The 15,812-nt window shown below is 44.8% G+C and overlaps 1 protein-coding gene across 1 annotated transcript in view; it reads right to left on the reverse strand.

Moving 5' to 3' along the window:
- The window catches only part of LOC137332364 (heat shock 70 kDa protein 4-like), a 61,823-nt gene that overhangs the window by 14,579 nt on the left and 31,432 nt on the right, over positions 1–15,812 (reverse strand). Inside the window, exons 10-14 of the mRNA XM_067996130.1 lie at positions 15,083–15,189; positions 10,963–11,096; positions 8,694–8,890; positions 7,668–7,769; positions 5,776–5,931 (exon numbers count right to left, since the gene is read on the reverse strand). Coding sequence (XP_067852231.1) covers positions 5,776–5,931; positions 7,668–7,769; positions 8,694–8,890; positions 10,963–11,096; positions 15,083–15,189 — 696 coding nt within the window. The remainder of the gene's footprint in view (positions 1–5,775; positions 5,932–7,667; positions 7,770–8,693; positions 8,891–10,962; positions 11,097–15,082; positions 15,190–15,812) is intronic.

The raw sequence follows: 15,812 nt of genomic DNA on the forward strand, positions 1-15,812 counted from the left end.
GGTGCTGTCGAAGAAGCCTTGGCGAGTTGCTGCAGTGCATCCTGTGGATGGTGCACACTGCAGCCACAGTGCGCCGGTGGTGAAGGGAGTGAATGTTTAGGGTGTTGGATGGGGTGCCAATCAAGCGGGCTGCTTTATCTTGGATGGTGTCGAGCTTCTTGAGTGTTGTTGGAGCTGCACTCATCCAGGCAAGTGGAGAGTATTCCATCACACTCCTGACTTGTGCCTTGTAGATGGTGGAAAGGCTTTGGGGAGTCAGGAGGTGAGTCACTCGCCGCAGAATACCCAGCCTCTGACCTGCTCCCGTAGCCACAGTATTTATATGGCTGGTCCAGTTAAGTTTCTGGTCAATGGTGACCCCCAGGATGTTGATGGTGGGGGATTCGGCGATGGTAATGCCGTTGAATGTCAAGGGGAGGTGCTTAGACTCTCTCTTGTTGGAGATGGTCATTGCCTGGCACTTATCTGGCGCGAATGTTACTTGCCACTTATCAGCCCAAGCCTGGATGTTGTCCAGGTCTTGCTGCATGCAGGCTCGGACTGCTTCATTATCTGAGGGGTTGCGAATGGAACTGAACACTGTGCAGTCATCAGCGAACATCCCCATTTCTGACCTTATGATGGAGGGAAGGTCATTGATGAAGCAGCTGAAGATGGTTGGGCCAAGGACACTGCCCTGAGGAACTCCTGCAGCAATGCCCTGGGGCTGAGATGATTGGCCTCCAACAACCACTACCATCTTCCTTTGTGCTAGGTATGACTCCAGCCACTGGAGAGTTTTCCCCCTGATTCCCATTGACTTCAATTTTACTAGGGCTCCTTGGTGCCACACTCGGTCAAATGCTGCCTTGATGTCAAGGGCAGTCACTCTCACCTCACCTCTGGAATTCAGCTCTTTTGTCCATGTTTGGACCAAGGCTGTAATGAGGTCTGGAGCCGAGTGGTCCTGGCGGAACCCAAACTGAGCATCGGTGAGCAGGTTATTGGTGAGTAAGTGCCGCTTGATAGCACTGTCGACGACACCTTCCATCACTTTGCTGATGATTGAGAGTAGACTGATGGGGCGGTAATTGGCCGGATTGGATTTGTCCTGCTTTTTGTGGACAGGACATACCTGGGCAATTTTCCACATTGTCGGGTGGATGCCAGTGTTGTAGCTGTACTGGAACAGCTTGGCTAGAGGCGCAGCTAGTTCTGGAGCACAAGTCTTCAGCACTACAGCTGGGATGTTGTCAGGGCCCATAGCCTTTGCTGTATCCAGTGCACTCAGCCGTTTCTTGATATCACGTGGAGTGAATCGAATTGGCCGAAGACTGGCTTCCGTGATGGTGGGGATATCGGGAGGAGGCTGAGATGGATTATCCACTCGGCACTTCTGGCTGAAGATGGTTGCAAACGCTTCAGCCTTGTCTTTTGCACTCACGTGCTGGACTCCGCCATCATTGAGAATGGGGATGTTTGCAGAGCCTCCTCCTCCCGTTAGTTGTTTAATTGTCCACCACCATTCACGACTGGATGTGGCAGGACTGCAGAGCTTTGATCTGATCCGTTGGTTGTGGAATCGCTTAGCTCTGTCTATAGCATGTTGCTTCCGCTGTTTAGCATGCCTGTAGTCCTGAGTTGTAGCTTCACCAGGTTGGCACCTCATTTTTAGGTACGCCTGGTGCTGCTCCTGGCATGCTCTTCTGCACTCCTCATTCAACCAGGGTCGATCCCCTGGCTTGTTGGTAATGGTAGAGTGAGGAATATGCCAGGCCATGAGGTTACAGATTGTGCTGGAATACAATTCTGCTGCTGCTGATGGCCCACAGCGCCTCATGGATGCCCAGTTTTGAGCTGCTAGATCTGTTCTGAATCTATCCCATTTAGCACGGTGGTAGTGCCACACAACACGTTGGATGGTGTCCTCAGTGCGAAGACGGGATTTCATCTCCACGAGGACTGTGCGGTGGTCACTCCTACCAATACTGTCATGGACAGATGCATTTGCGACAGGTAGATTGGTGAGGACGAGGTCAAGTAAGTTTTTCCCTCGTGTTGGTTCGCTCACCACCTGCCGCAGGCCCAGTCTGGCAGCTATGTCCTTCAGGACTCGGCCAGCTCGGTCAGTAGTGGTGCTACCGAGCCACTCTTGGTGATGGACATTGAAGTCCCCCACCCAGAGTACATTTTGTGCCCTTGCTACCCTCAGTGCTTCCTCCAAGTGGTGTTCAACATGGAGGAGGACTGATTCATCAGCTGTGGGAGGACGGTAGGTGGTAATCAGCAGGAGGTTTCCTTGCCCATGTTTGACCTGATGCCATGAGATTTCATGGGGTCCAGAGTCAATGTTGAGGACTCCCAGGGCCACTCCCTCGTGACTGTATATCACTGTACCGCCACCTCTGGTGGGTCTGTCCTGCCGGTGGGACAGGACATACCCAGGGATGGTGATGGAAGAGTCTGGGACGTTGGCTGAAAGATATGATTCTGTGAGTATGGCTATGTCAGGCTGTTGCTTGACTAGTCTGTGGGACAGCTCTCCCAATTTTGGCACAAGTCCCCAGATGTTCGTAAGGAGGACCTTGCAGGGTCGACTGGGCTTGGTGTTTTGCCGTTCTCGTGTCCGGTGCCTAGTGGTCCGATGCCGGGTCGTCCGTCCGGTTTCATTCTTATTATGACTTTTCGTAGCGAGATTTTACAACTGAGTGGCTTGCTAGGCCATTTCAGAGGGCAATTAAGAATCAACCACATTGCTGTGGGTCTGGAGTCACATATAGGCCAGACCGGGTGAGGGCGGCAGGCTTCCTTCCCTAAAGGACATTAGTGAACCAGATGGGTTTTTACGACAATCCGGTAGTTTCATGGCCATCATTACTGATACTAGTATTTTAATTCCAGATTTTTATTTAATTAATTGAATTTTTAATTAATAAATTGAATTTAAATTCGCCAGCTGCCGTGGCGGGATTTGAACTCATGACTCTGGATTTTAGTCCAGGCCTCTGGATTACTAGCCCAGTAACATAACCACTATGCTACCGTACCCATCAAAAATGTGTAAAGGAAACATTACTATTTTAAAAAAAAGTTCAGACCAAAAAGAGACAGAAAAGAAGCTACTTAGATCAATGTTTTGAACGTTTTCTCATAGTACAGTGCACAAGCAATAGATCTAGATTCAAATCCAGATCTCACATTTCACGAGACATTGATATACTTTGGGAGACAAACATGTTTGGTCCAGCTAATGTAGCCTAAAACACTGGGAAATTAAATATTCTTAACTGAATGGTAAGATGCAATTATATTGTAATATGAACAGTAGTGGCCTTCATTTTCTCACTCCTACATTATAGTGAGATACAATGCTGTAATTGGAGCTTGAAAATATTAAAAGCAGATATATGGAATGTCCCAGTTACACTAATGCATTCAAAATCTGATTGAACTTGTGCTGAAGTGAAACCAAATCTCTTGGTGGTGGGTCTTGTTTACTCCATCTTCAGTTCAGCACTCCCAATTTAGGTAAGTTATTGTACATGTCAGGTACTAGATGTAGGCATGTTGGGAGCCAATCCAATCACTGGTGAGCAACAAAACCATTGCAAGATACCCTTTCCTTGGCCCAATAGGCACCATCAAAAAAAGTTGTTTTTTTCCCTACTTAGTACAGATTCACAGAATTGTATTCCAGCACAATCGGTAACATGGCCCAGCATATTCCTCACTCTACCATTATCAACAAGCCAGGGGATCAACCCTGGTTCAATGAGGAGTGTAGAAGAGCATGCCAGGAGCTGCACCAGGTGTACCTAAAAATGAGGTGCCAACCTGGTGAAGCTACAACTCAGGACTACATGCATGCTAAACAGCGGAAGAAACATGCTATAGATAGAGCTAAGCGATTCCACAACCAACAGATCAGATCAAAGCTCTGCAGTCCTGCCACATCCAGTCGTGAATGGTGGTGGACAATTAAACAACTAACGGGAGGAGGAGGCTCTGCAAACATCCCCATCCTCACGTGAGTGCAAAAGACAAGGCTGAAGCGTTTGCAACCATCTTCAGCCAGAAGTGCCGAGTGGATGATCTATCTCTGCCTCCTCTCGATATCCCCACCATCACACAAGCCAGTCTTCAGCCAATTCGATACACTCCACGTGATATCAAGAAATGGCAGATTGCACTGGATACAGCAAAGGCTATGGGCCCCGACAACATCCCAGCTGTAGTGCTGAAGTCTTGTGCTTCAGAACTAGCTCAGCCTCTAGCCAAACTGTTCCAGTACAGCTACAACACTGGCATCTACCCGACAATGTGGAAAATTGCCCAGGTATGTCCGGTCCACAAAAAGCAGGACAAATCCAATCCGGCTAATTACCACCCCATCATTCTACTCTCAATCATCAGCAAAGTGATGGAAGGTGTCGTCAACAGTGCTATCAAGTGGCACTTATTCACCAATAACCTGCTCACCGATGCTCAGTTTGGGTTCCGCCAGGACCACTCGGCTCCAGACCTTATTACAGCCTTGGTCCAAACATAGACAAAAGAGCTGAATTCCAGAGGTGAGGTGAGACTGCCCTTGACATCAAGGCAACATTTGACCGAGTGTGGCACCAAGGAGCCCTAGTAAAATTGAAGTCAATGGGAATCAGGGGGAAAACTCTCCAGTGGCTGGAGTCATACCTAGCACAAAGGAAGATGGTAGTGGTTGTTGAAGGCCAATCATCTCAGCCTCAGGGCACTGCTGCAAGAGGTCCTCAGGGCAGTGTCCTAGGCCCAACCATCTTCAGCTGCTTCATCAATGACCTTCCCTCCATCATAAGGTCAGAAATGGGGATGTTCGCTGATGATTGCAGTGTTCAGTTCCATTCACAACCCCTCAAATAATGAAGCAGTCCGAGCCCGCATGCAGCAAGACCTGGACAACATCCAGGCTTGGGCTCATAAGTGGCAAGTAACATTCGCGCCAGACAAGTGCCAGGCAATGACCATCTCCAACAAGAGAGAGTCTAACCACCTCCCCTCGACATTCAACGGCATTACCATCGCCGAATCCCCCACCATCAACATCCTGGGGGTCACCATTGACCAGAAACTTAACTGGACCAGCCATATAAATACTGTGGCTACAAGAGCAGGTCAGAGGCTGGGTATTCTGCGGTGAGTGACTCACCTCCTGACTCCCCAAAGCCTTTCCACCATCTACAAGGCACAAGTCAGGAGTGTGATGGAATACTCTCCACTTGTCTGGATGAGTGCAGCTCCAACAACACTCAAGAAGCTCGACACCATCCAGGACAAAGCAGCCCGCTTGACTGGCACCCCATCCACCACCCGAAACATTCACTCCCTTCACCGTCGGCGCACAGTGGCTGCAGTGTGTATCATCCACAGGATGCACTCCAGCAACTTGCCAAGACTTCTTCGACAGCACCTCCCAAACCCATGACCTCTACCACCTAGAAGGACGAGAGCAGCAGGCACATGGGAACAACACCATCTGCACGTTCTCCTCCAAGTCACACACCATCCCGACTTGGAAATATATCACCGTTCCTTCATCGTCGCTGGGTCAAAATCCTGGAACTCCCTTCCTAACAGCACTGTAGGAGAACCTTCACCACACGGACTGCAGCGGTTCAAGGCGGCGGCTCACTACCATCTTCTCAAGGGCAATTAGGGATGGGCAATAAATGCCGGCCTCGCCAGTGACGCCCACATCCCATGAACGAAGAAAAAAAAAGTATCTTCTGATGTAAATGTAGTATCTTTTGAAAAAAAGTTTACCTCTGTTTCAATGAATATATTCAGCAGTTGCTGACCCAATTGCCACTGCAGATTGTTCTCTATGGGTAGGTCCACAGTCTTTGTTTTGACTTTTGCCTTCTTCGCCTGTGGAGGCTGGTCTCTGTTCTTATCTTCTTTTGAAGCCATTTCAGAGGTCTAAAAAGAATAATGAGGCAATTAACCAGAGTTTTGAGTTAAATATAATAAAACATTTTTTCATAATATTGTATTCTGAAATCAAGACAACTTTTAAAAGGAAAGTCACTTTAATACAACCGATGACTCCATTTCCCATGGGTTTGCATAGAGGGAATCAAGACTAAGTGTGTCTTCAGATGCAGTGGGGTTAGAGGACCAAGGTGTGTGGACATTATTCAGGCCCCATTACAAAGTCATACATTCAGTCTGTATTTTTATGCGATACTTGATATTGTCATCTATAATATATTAAAAATCCCATGCATTTTGGCAACTTTCCCTCCCCATTATAAATTTCTACACTCACATTTAGAATGGAAACTGTCCAAGGAGCTTGTCCTTCTGTAATTACACCTTCCTGACAGTGAGGACAATGTAGTGGATAGGGATGGGAAAGAGGTAGGTGGGGAAAGGAATGAGGCGGTCAGGGAAAAGGGAAGGTGGCGGTAGACAGGGAGAAGCAAAGGAGTAAGATGTGGTCTGATTAAGAGTGGGGAAAAGGAGGAGTTGAGAGGTGATGAGGGATGGGAGTGAGGGGAAAGAGGTGTAGGTGATACTGGACAGGAGGGAAGAGGTGGTGGACCAGCAACAGCTCAAATTTAAAATTCTCAACCTTGTGTTCAAATACCTCCCCCTCTCTATCTCTATCTCTGCAACCTCCTCCAGCACTACAACCTTCCGAGAACTATGAGTTCCTCCACTTCTGGCACGTGCATCCCCAACTTCCTTCACCCCAGCAGCGACGGCCGTGGCTTCACGTGCCTTGGCCTCAAGCTCTGGAATTCCCTCCCTAAATCACTCCGCCTCTCTACCTTCCTTTAAGACACGCCTTAAAACCTACCACTTTGACCAAGCTTTTGGTGACCTGTCCCAATATCTCATGTGGCTCGATTTCAAATTTTGTCTGATAATGATCCTATGAAGCACCTTGGGACATTTTATTATGTTAAAGGTGCTCTATAAATGCAAGTTGTTGTTGGATGAAGGTGGACCGCAGGAGCAGGAAGGAATGGAGGAGACAAGGAAAATTTAGGTGGGGGCAGCAGAGGACAGGCGGGGGCAGCAGAGGAAAGGCGGGCTCCCCTTGTCTACAGGCAGTTCACATTATTTACACCATTGCATAAGTTGCACCTGAGATCTGTAGATGGTAAACCCTGCATTAGATGGTAAACCCTGCATTAAAAGGTGTGGCTTTCAAACCGTGATGCAATTGAGTTTCTCACTGTACATTTTTTTTAAAAATGAGGTCACACTGCAGGAACAGAACATGCAGGCACCCAGAACATCCATGCTGAAAAATAAGGCTCTGACATAATAGCAGAAGGTTTACTCTGCTTTTAAAAAAGGGAATACAAACTTTAATGGTAGTATTGCAAAATTAGTCATTCCATCAAATGAAAGCTTGACATTTTATAATTTTTAATAATCATGAATTTGAAGTAAAAGAAATGGTCCAGGATGGGCTACCATTCTCTCATGATCCAAGTATCCCACGCTCAATGTAATAAAAATGATGGCCAGTGTTGGTAAGTTTTCTAAAAAAAATTATAGCAAATTACTTAAGTACAGAGGTTTATTATCCTAATGAATGCTCTTTAGTGTCCATCCATCCTTTAATGATCATTGGGATAATCCTTGGTGCCCCTGTTCTCATGATTTAAAAATCACAGAAGAAGCTGAACCACAAAAATTACCTCCATTTCATCAATTTCATTTTTCTGACTCTCTGCTGACCCTGGTGGGTGATTACCATCTCCATGAGCTGGTTCTTCCTGCTGGTCAATTTGCATTTTACTCTGAAAAGAACAAAAATATGTTTGCTCCCCAGTCCATCATTTCTTAAACACAATATGATACGATATAGACTAGTTGCCTTTTGAGGGGGAGGTGGGGGTAGGAGCAGTGGGAATGAAACACCAATCCTTGAGCACTAGCAACACACCCCTTTATAACAGACTAAGATTATGAAGACTGGCCCAGCATAGCTGACAATTCAATTTCCCTCCCTTTATGTGGTCTATCATCCCTCAGTTCTTTCCTGTTGACAGCACAGATCAGATCATCATGAGGTGTGGAAATCACATTAAAAAAAATGTTGGTTTATGTCTATTAATCTTTGCTGCATAAAGTACTAGTGGTAGCAATACAGCCTCGGCAGCTAGCACATCACTTGTTAAAACTCATTACTAGTTTTGGTGATGTGCACTGGCATGGACACGATGGGCCGTACGGCCTCCTTCTGTGCCGTAACTTTCTAAGATTCAACATGGCACATTGCAGAGCAGGACATTTGTCTGTATCCATAATAATCTACAGAGTTCCTAATCTGCTGTGGACAATTACTGAATGGAGGTCAGTCATGTCCCTCTAGGGGAGGAAGCAAAATCAGAGAGCTGAACAATCATGCACACATCGGACACAAGGCCAGAAAGTTGATCTTTAGTCCATTGTTCCAGGTGGGGCAAACGTGCAATAGCTTTGAGGGGGAGGCAGATTGGGGGCAGAGAAAGTGAAAAATAAATTATGACTTAATTTTAGCAAACAACCACTATTCATGAATTAATATTTTCAATGTTACGCTCAAAATAATTATTTTCTTATGATGGTTCCAATGCCCAATTCCATAGTTGGAAAAGAATCCAAAAGGAGCACCAGACATAAACCTCAACATTGTTTATGAAACAGCCCTCTGAGAGTAGGACAATGCAAGCTAAGTATACCTCCTCCTCTTTTACATTAGTCTGGGATTGCTGATCAGTTTCCATCGGAACATCATCTGTCTCTTCACATTTCTGCACTTCCACCAACGAGGCACTGGATATACTGAAGACACCGTGAATGTTAACCCGCACCTTCACTTTCACCTTAGAACTGGACCCATCGGTTTGTGGGACCACTTTCTGAATAGTAAAGCGACCTAAATAGTAAATGAAAATTAGTACATCAAACACCACCCCCCCAGCCCCGCCACATAAAAACCTTTAATGAATGCTGCAGGTTGTGAGTTAAATTAATAGTTACTTTTATAGGGAATACAAACTTCAGGTCTGCCTTAGATATTCTCTCTGGTTAGCATCACCAGTCTCTCCTGTAAGCACTCACATCCCTCACAATCAGGAGTTTACTTTTGCCCAGAAATTGCTTTTAAAATAACAGTCAGCCTAACAGCGCTCACTGTTATTAAGGGCAAAATCAAAGAGCAAGTTCTGGCGACCGCACTTATGCAGTTAAACGCAAAAATCCAGAACTTGCTCTTCCTGGTTTGCTGGGGACGTGACAGCTTTGCCTTAAAAAGGATATTGCCAGCTACAATCAATAAAAACAATGGACCAGCGCCAACGTGCTCTCCTGCCCAGCTGAAAACGAACTAATCTCGCCACAAAACAGGTACTCTCAGTTTTTAAAAAAAAAATCTAAACTAAGTTTTAACAGCGTGGTAAGTCTTAATGATTGCCAAGCAACCTCTCGGCACTAAAAATTAACTTTTAATAATGTGGAGTCTCATTTCTCCTGATTTAATCGTTTTTGGACATATAAAAAAAAATTAATTAAAAAAAGTCTAAAATTTTTTTTAAAACTTTTTCCTTCTGTATCTTATCTCAAGTCTTTTAATCTTATCCTCTCAATTTTACTTTCTCTATGTCATTTTGTAATACCTTATCGGGCATATCCGGATTTTTAGTTTGCGCAGTTTGTGAAGGAAGTGCACTGCCTGGTTCTCTCAGCATGGCTCGCTTCAAGCTGATTGAGGGGCCTTAGAGATCCTTTCACCACTCACACAGCCCGGGAAAGAACACTGATGTTATTTGAACTTGCAGTTCAAGGAAGTTGCCGCCAAAAAGAACGCTGTAACTTAGTGGGTGAATTTAAATCTAATGAATGGCAACCACTGCTGGTTCATCGGTCAGAGTCAATTCGAGCCATAATCTAGATGTATGTTAGCATAACCTGGGTGGGGTAACAATGGGACCCCTTGTTATATGAACTGGATATCATTAATTTCACATGCGTTTCTTCAATTTTCCAGGAGGTGGACTGATAAAAATTATTAAGCTGCTTTATTTTAGGGAGTAAATGAACATACAGAGTAACTGTTACAACAAATCTCACCTTAATACAATGTACATTCAATCCCTCCTCGTAAATAATAAAAATACACAACACTGTCCTGGTTAGCTGCCTAAGTAACACTTCCTTTTGGTGAGCTTCATCAATGAATGAGACAAAGGCTTACTCTGGGCTTGGGTGGCTCCCTAAAGGTAGAATGACCTGAGCTTTACTTGCCCTCTCAGCTATCAGTACCAACTGACTTCGAACAGTGTCTCTTCATTCTTCTTATGGACTCCTGGGACAAGAAGTTTGCAGTTGGACCCCTAACTCCTTCCCTGCCTGGAAGTTGGCCTGTAGAACTACCAATTCAGCCTGCTATATCCCTTCCCTGGGTTGTTGCCCCCCAGACATCTAACTCCTGTTGTTTTTAAAATGACTAGTGTTATACCAGCACAATGAGCCTGGATGGTTCATAGGATATGCTTAACGATCCCTCCCATTATTTGAACATGCAACGTTCTAGTGGACAGTTGTCTGTCTTGACTGCTCATCTTCTTCACCCTCCAGCTGTGGCTTTATGCTAGATTTTAAACCTTTGTTGACTCTCATTAACTTAAACGCAACACTTCGATATAACTCGTACCTGAATCCTTCCACAGGGAAATGGCTGAAAATCCTGAAATGCAACACTCCCCGTGTTCTCAAACCAATCCCATGTTAGAGGTATTGGGAAAAGCATGGAGAGAAGAAACTTCAGCTTGGAGAAATCTTCATAGACTCGCTTTAACCCCCCCAGAAACTATGCTTGAGCTTCGTAGGAAGGACACCCATTATACTCCAAGATAGTTTTAACATCCCCCCAAAAAGGAATCCATTCAAACTGAGCAAACTTTCATCTCAAAATGAAAACAGCATTTAGAGGAAACACAAACATCTTACCAATTTTGGGGTCAGGATAGGGTAACTCCTTGGGGTAATTGTAAATTGCTTCAAGGTCGAAGGGTTCTTTTCTATAGAAAGTAAGTACTTTGGAGAATGGTGCTGCATGGTTCTTGGGGAACACCTCACAATCACTAAAGTGAAATAAAAAAAAATCTTAGAATCTATTTGATCCAATTTCAAATTCACTGAAAACTAAATATAAGAACATATGAAATAGGAGCAGGAGTAGGCTATATGGCCCCTCGAGCCTGCTCCGCCACTGATCTTCAACCTCAACTCCACTATCCTGCCCAAACCCCATATGCCCTGATACCCCTAGAGTCCAAAAATCTATCGATCTCAGCCTTGAATATACTCAATGACTCAGCATCCACAGCCCTCTGGGGCAGAGAATTCCAAAGATTCACAATCCTGAGTGAAGTAATTCCTCCTCATCTCAGACGTAAACGGCTGACCCCTTATCCTGAGACTATGCCCTCTAGTTCTAGACTCTCAAGCCAGAGGAAACAACCTCTCAGTCTCTACCCCATCAAGACCCCTCAGAATCTTATATGTTTCAATGAGATCATCTCTCATTCTTCTAAACTTGAGAGTATAGGCTCATTCTACTCAACATACTTGTAAAAACTCTTACAATCTGTTTTTATATTTCTTGCTATTTACTCTCATATTCTATTTTCTCCCTTTATCAATTTTTTGGTCATCCTTTGCTGGTTTCTAAAACTCTCCCAATGCTCAGGATTACTACTATTCTTTGCAACATTATAAGCCTCTTCTTTTAATCTAATACTATCCTTAACTTCTTTTCTTAGCCACAGATGAATCGCTTTTCCGGTGGAGTTTTTATTTCTCAATGGAATGTATATTCGTTGAGAATTCTGAAATATTTTTTAAAATGTCTGCGACTACCTATCTACTGTCATATCTTTTAATCTAATTTCCCAATCTACCTTAGCCAACTCGCCCCTCACACCTATGTAATTGGTTTTATTTAAGTTTAAGACTCTAGTTTTGGACTTAAGTTTGTCACTCTCAAACTCAATGCGAAATTCTATCATATTATGATCAATCTTCCCTAGAGGATCCTTTACTATGAGATTACTGATTAACCCTGTCTCATTACACAATACAAGATCTAAAATAGCCTGTTCCTTGGTTGGTTCCATGACATATTGTTCTAGGAAACTGTCTTGAATGCATTCCAAGAACTCATCCTCCTAATCTGATATACTAATGATTCTTCACTCAATTCGCTAATCTGAGGACAACTGCATGTGTAACAATGACATAAATATTTCATTACAAAAGTCTTAACAGCAAAATGTTTATTTTCACCCACATTAATGTATTCTAGGTCCAGAAAAATACTTTTTTCTCTCATTGGTTAACATTAGGATAGAGATAAGGATAAGGGGTCAGCCATTTAAGACCGAAATGAGGAAGAATTTCTTCACTCAAGAGGGTTGTGATTTTTGGAAGTCTCTGCCCCAGAGGGCTGTGGATGCTGAGCCGTTGAGTATATTCAAGGCGGAGATAGATAGGTTTTTGGACTCTAGGGGCATCAAGGCATATGGGGATCAGGCAGGAAAGTGGAGTCGAGGTTGAAGATCAGCTATGATCTTATTGAATGGTGGAGCAGGCATGAGGGGCCCTATAGTCCATTCTTGCTTCTATTTCTTATGTTCATGCAAAAAAAAAGGGGGTGAGGAAAGAGAAATTAGGTCAAATAATAACAACTTGCATTTATATAGTGCCTTTCAAGTAGAAAAACCTCCCACGGTGCTTCAGAGGCGTAATCAGACAAAAAAAATGACTGAGCCAAAGAAACAGGTCTTAGGAGCAGTGACTAAAAGCTTGATCAAAGGGGTGGGTTTTACAGAGTGGCTTTGGTGGGGGGAGGGTGGGGTGAGGAGAGCAAGAGGGGGTGCTGAGAGGCAGAGAGTTCCAGAGCTTGTGGCTTAGAGACGGCTGAAGGCATAACCACCAATGGTACGGGGGGCGGGGATGCACAAGAGGTCAGAGATGGAGGAACAAAGAGCTCTTCATGGGTGTAGGGCTGGAGAAGGCTACACAGATATCGAGGGGTGAGGCCATGAAAAGACTGAAATACAAGGATGAGAATTTTAAATTGGAGGCTTTGGGGTACTGGGAGTGAATATAGGTTAGCGAGCACAGGAGTGATGGGTAAGTGGGACAGGACATGGGCAGCAGAGTTTTGGATGAGATAAAGTTTATGGAAGGTGGAGGATGGGAAGGCAGCCAGGAGAGCATTGGAATAGTAGAGTCTGGTGGACAAAGGCATGGATTAGGGTTTGGGCAGCAGACAGGCTGAGGCAGTGGCAGAGTTAGGGGCAATGTTACAGCGGTGGAAGTAGGTGGTCTTTGTGATGGAGAGAATATGGGGTTGGAAGCTCAGCTTGAGGTCAACTAGGACGCCACAATTGTGAACAGTCTGATTCACCGAGACAGTGGTCAGGGAGAGGGATGGAATCAGTGGCGTGGGTACTGTGTTTAACTGGAAGACACTGCGGCTCAGCCAAGACTGGATGACAACACAAGAAGCAGTGGAGAGGTCGAGAGAGGTGGAGGACAGGTAGAGCTGGGTGTCATCTGCATAGATATGGAACCTGACCCATGTCGTCTTCAGATGATATCAAGGTGCAGCATGGTGCACTATTATCTCCAGAGTTCCTTGGGGAACTCTGGAGATAATAGTGCCGGGTAGGAAAGGGTACAAGGAAGGGTAGTCCCATGAGCTGCACAACAGAGGAAAGGTGTTGGAAGTGTGGTCGACTGTGTCAAAGGCTGAGGCTAAGAGAGCTGGAGGACGAGTAGGGAGTAGTGCACCATGGCACAGTCACAGAGGATGTAATTTGTGACTTTCATTATGGCCGTTTCAGTGCTCTGGCAGAGACAGAAATCTGATTGGCGAGGTTCAAACACGGAATTGCAGGAAAGATGGGCATAGATTTGGGAGACGACAAAACGTTGGAGGGCTTGGGACAGGAAAGGGAGGTCTGAGATGGGGTGGTAGTTTGTAAGGATGGATGGGTTGAAGGTGGGTTTTTTGAGCATTGGGGTGATGACAGCGGTTTTGAAAGGGAGGGGCACACTACACAAGGAGAGAGAAACATTTGCAATATCAGCTAGCATAGGGACCAGGAAGGGAAGTTGGGTGCTGAGCAGTTTAGTGGGAATAGGGTCAAGGGAGGATTAAGGTGGATCTCATGAATAAGATGAGCTCATAGAAGACATTGTGAGGGATGGTAGGAGAGAAACTAGAGAAGGAGGTGGGTTCAGGGCTAGAAAAGGAAAATCTTATGGGAAGTTTGGCTTTGTGGGCAAGGGGAAGGAGCAGTGCGGCAGAGGCAGCTGAACGAATGGTCTCAATCTTGGTAACATGAGCTCCTCACACTGGTTGCTGGAGGAGAGGATGGAGGGGTCAAGGAAGCGGGGTTTAAGGAGACGGTTGGTAGCGGAGAGAAGCAGTCGTAAGTTATCTTTGCTTTCTGGGATCATCCCGGAAGAGTGAGTGGTTTTAACAGAGAAGAGCAGGGACCGATGGTTCTTGGGCAGTATTCCAGGAATTCTCCAAAAACGGAAACAATCAAGTTAAAAAAAATGCATGGACCATAGGTTCCTTTCCTATGCACAACAGATTGCAGGACAACTTCTCCACCCTATGTTCTTCATTTTCATCCTCTGGGACTCTAGTGCTAAGGTATGGTTCCAAGATTGATGACTACCCTCTAGTACATCACCTGTGAGCTACTACGGTAAGGGTCAGGCATACCACCTCAAGATCCATCATAGGCAAGCCGATACTGTCCTTACTGGAGAATTTCCAGTAGAGGTCGGTGGATATTGATGTGAGAACCGTGGCCGTATTAGTATTTGACCGCTAGATGTCACTAGCATTATCAGCATAAACCAAGCATTTAAGCAATCTAAACTCTTAAGTTTTGATGATTATTGCTCTACTTTTATTTACTTGAATGCATTACCAAGACGCTTGAAAGTTGCACATTGGAAACTGAATGGACTCCTAACTTCAGACTCCTAGATCCACAAGTGATCCAACTGTTAAATGATTCAGAAGTTGGAAATGAATGCTCACCCAAGCCCTTCCTCAGCTGGCGAATTCCACCTCATGGAAATTGGGAATGGAACCAAGTCTGTGATAGAGAATTCCCTCACCTTGAATGCAGGTGACAGAATAGCGCACTAGAAAAACAAAACAGAAATTTATTGTACAATACCTGAAAGATAGTTTTGCCTCAAATGTAATTAGCCTTAGTACACTTGGAAAAAATGTCACAGAAGTACTGACACTGACTGTTTAATCTATATGGATATCTTCACTGTACCAGTTTAGTCATGGAATGAGCATAAAGATATCTGAAAAGCATCTATTTGTGTGGTATACTGATGTGTTAATGTTCTGTGCCATGAAGGAGCAGGACACGAACTCTTGCTTATGATTTCTCCTATAGTGCATCTACCACCTCACTCAGGCAATCTGAGGTGGGCACTTAACCACAACGCCGCCCCCCCCCCCCACCCCCAAAAAAAAGGTAAACAAATGAGCAAGTCTATGTAAGTCACTCCTACTTTGGTTTATGTTGTTGAACAGAATTGCAATAGGTCTTGGATGCTGTAGAAACTGTTTATATTGCAGGGCACATTCCATGGCAAACAGAACATTAAAATGATACAAACGCAAGATTGTTTGTACATCAAATACTGCACTGATGTAAAGCATTAGAGATGGCATCCATTTTAAATGGTTTAAAATCATGGTTCAAATATATATCTGGCTCCTATGTCTTCCCACTGACCTAGGAAGA

This window comes from Heptranchias perlo, chromosome 14 (assembly GCF_035084215.1).
Source record: "Heptranchias perlo isolate sHepPer1 chromosome 14, sHepPer1.hap1, whole genome shotgun sequence".
Lineage (NCBI taxonomy): Eukaryota > Metazoa > Chordata > Chondrichthyes > Hexanchiformes > Hexanchidae > Heptranchias > Heptranchias perlo.